The 2500-nt window shown below is 48.7% G+C and overlaps 1 protein-coding gene across 1 annotated transcript in view; it reads right to left on the reverse strand.

The window, feature by feature from the left end:
• The window catches only part of mcf2la (mcf.2 cell line derived transforming sequence-like a), a 70174-nt gene that overhangs the window by 31448 nt on the left and 36226 nt on the right, over window positions 1–2500 (reverse strand). Inside the window, exons 5-11 of the mRNA XM_055163834.1 lie at window positions 1972–2088; window positions 1698–1814; window positions 1288–1437; window positions 945–1069; window positions 522–636; window positions 307–426; window positions 3–194 (exon numbers count right to left, since the gene is read on the reverse strand). Of these exons, the coding sequence (XP_055019809.1) occupies window positions 3–194; window positions 307–426; window positions 522–636; window positions 945–1069; window positions 1288–1437; window positions 1698–1814; window positions 1972–2088 (936 nt within the window). The remainder of the gene's footprint in view (window positions 1–2; window positions 195–306; window positions 427–521; window positions 637–944; window positions 1070–1287; window positions 1438–1697; window positions 1815–1971; window positions 2089–2500) is intronic.

Consider the following 2500-nt stretch of genomic DNA (forward strand, 5'->3'; position numbering starts at 1 on the left):
ACCTTCTCGAGCGCCCGGTGCAGCTCCAGAGTTTTCTGAACACTGTTCTTCTTGTTCTTGAGCACAGACACGACCTCGTCACAGACCGAGCGAAGCTCCAAACATTTGGGACGAATCGAGTCCTCGGCGTAATGAGAACTCGAGATCAGGAAGTCCCCCTCCGAGACCAGAGACCGGGCCAGGTCCAGAACCTCCTGAAGGACACAAAGAGACCCGGGTTAGACTGAACCAGGACTAAACCAGGTCTAAACCTGGACTAAACCAGGTCTAAACCATTATTCTTGTATAAAGTGTGTTTTTCCTCACGGCGGCTCGGTCTTCGATGGGGCTCAGTTCCTTCAGGACGTGTTCTGCGTGAGCCGGACTCACGGTGACCTCAGAGAAACTGGACACTCGCTCCCACAGGGTCGACAGGTGAGAGCGCACCTGTCGACAGAGAGGCAGGTGAGCGGACGGAGCGACAGGTGAGTGTGTGAACAGTTCACATGTGTCAGATAAATCTGTGGGTTTGTTTTTCTCACTTGTCTGAAGTTGATCTCGAAGTTGCGCAGCTGCAGACACTGCTCCAGCTTCAACCGGTGTCTCTCCCAGAAATCATCAAACGCCGTCTCCGTCTCGTCCAGCTGCCCCAGTAACCTTGGAGACCAGAAAGAAAGACTTCACATGGAATATTCTGGTAAACACAGACGCATTCACACGCACTACCCGCTGTGACATTTGGTATTTTTATGTTTTTAATATTTTGCAAATTCACCACAACAAGCCCAGAATGTGAAGAACATTTTACTGATCCATGTGAACATTTATGGAAGAACTTCACACAGACAGGCCCAGGAGATGAACCAGGGACCTTCTGACTGTGAGGCACGTGTGTGTGTGTGTTTACGTGTGTGTGTGTGTTTAGACGTGTGTGTGTGTGTGTTTAGACGTGTGTGACCTCTGACCTCTGCACCGTGACCAGGTTCTCCATCTCGTCCTGGGTCATGTGATACTCGGGGTCGTCCTGCAGAGGTTCATTTATACACTCCAACAACCTCCTGCCCTGAGACAGCGCCACCTGCAGGTCCTCCTGAACACAACACACACACACGACAAGGTCACACACACACACACACACACACACACAGAGTCACACACACACAGGGTCACACAGGGGTCAGGATTCACACATGTGAGCAGTAGGGGGCAGTAGAGAGCATGTGCCCTCTACCAGCAGTAGGCTGTGTTACAGAGTCTGAGCAGCAGGGGGCGATGGTGTGTCTGAACTCCAGGGGTGTTTGTTCGTACCTTCATGTCGTCCTTCTTTTGCCCGTGAGCGCTCAGCAGGGCGCTGGTGCTCTCCGCGTCATTGGGCAGCTCCGTCTCCGCGAGCTCCGCCCCAAACGTCTGTAACGCCTGAGCCGTGGTCGTCACCATCAGAGCGAACGCCTCGATCGCCTGAAAAACAAAAGAACAAGTTTAAACCAAATATACACGTTTAAACATCAGAGCGAACGCCTCGATCGCCTGAAAAACACACAAACGACAAACCACTGAGGTTTAAACTAAATACACACATTTAAAATAAACTAAACCTGCTGAAAATAAACACAGAATGTAAAAAATGTAAATAAACACATAAAGGAACAGATCAACTGAATGTGACACTGAGGAGGTCTCCAGCTTCTGTCTCTTTTCTCTCTTCTCTTGGTTCTCACCGTCCTGTGGGAGATCCAGCTCTCGTGGTTGTACTCCTGATGCCCTCCCAGCTCCGTGGTCAGTTGTCCCGGGTCGATGTAAGCGTGAAGCTCTGCCACCGAGCTCAACATCACCACCTGCAGGAGCAAAAGAGAACTGCATCAAACACGAGTCAGAGTCTGGAGTCAGAGCTAGTGCAGCCTCTGCAGCTCAGACAGTGAATTATAAAATAATAATAATAATAAATCTATGATATTATATTAATAATTATAATCATATAATTTGTGTTGTCACCTTCATCCTGAAGTCGTCTCGGTTGAACTTGAAGAGCAGGTCTGACAGGGTTCTCTGCAGCAGAGTCGTGGGTCTGAGGACGAGCACAGACTGCACCTGTCCTGTCCCAAAGTACTCCTGTCAACACACCACACACACGTCAACACACGACACACAACACACCACACACAACACACCACACACACGTCACACACAACACACACCACACACACGTCAACACACGACACACACTGTATATAACCACATTATCATCTAAATATTAACTTTAATATGCAAACATTCATGAGCCCAAAAGGATCCAGGGTTTCAGGTCTGATGTTTGGTTTCACTTTCACTTTCACTTTCAGCAGTGGCAGGTGAACTATGACCCTGCACAAACACCTGCCACAAAACTTATGAAGTCAGGTTTATGAACATTACAAACATTTAAATTGTTCCCATGTGACGTTTGGACCTGTTCACCTGCCGCCTGCACCTGCCCCACAAAACTCCGGATGATATAAGAGTTTATATTCACTGGTGTCATTAT

This window comes from Boleophthalmus pectinirostris, unplaced genomic scaffold, assembly GCF_026225935.1.
Source record: "Boleophthalmus pectinirostris isolate CB_2022bp ecotype Guang Dong unplaced genomic scaffold, ASM2622593v1 HiC_scaffold_11, whole genome shotgun sequence".
NCBI lineage: Eukaryota > Metazoa > Chordata > Actinopteri > Gobiiformes > Gobiidae > Boleophthalmus > Boleophthalmus pectinirostris.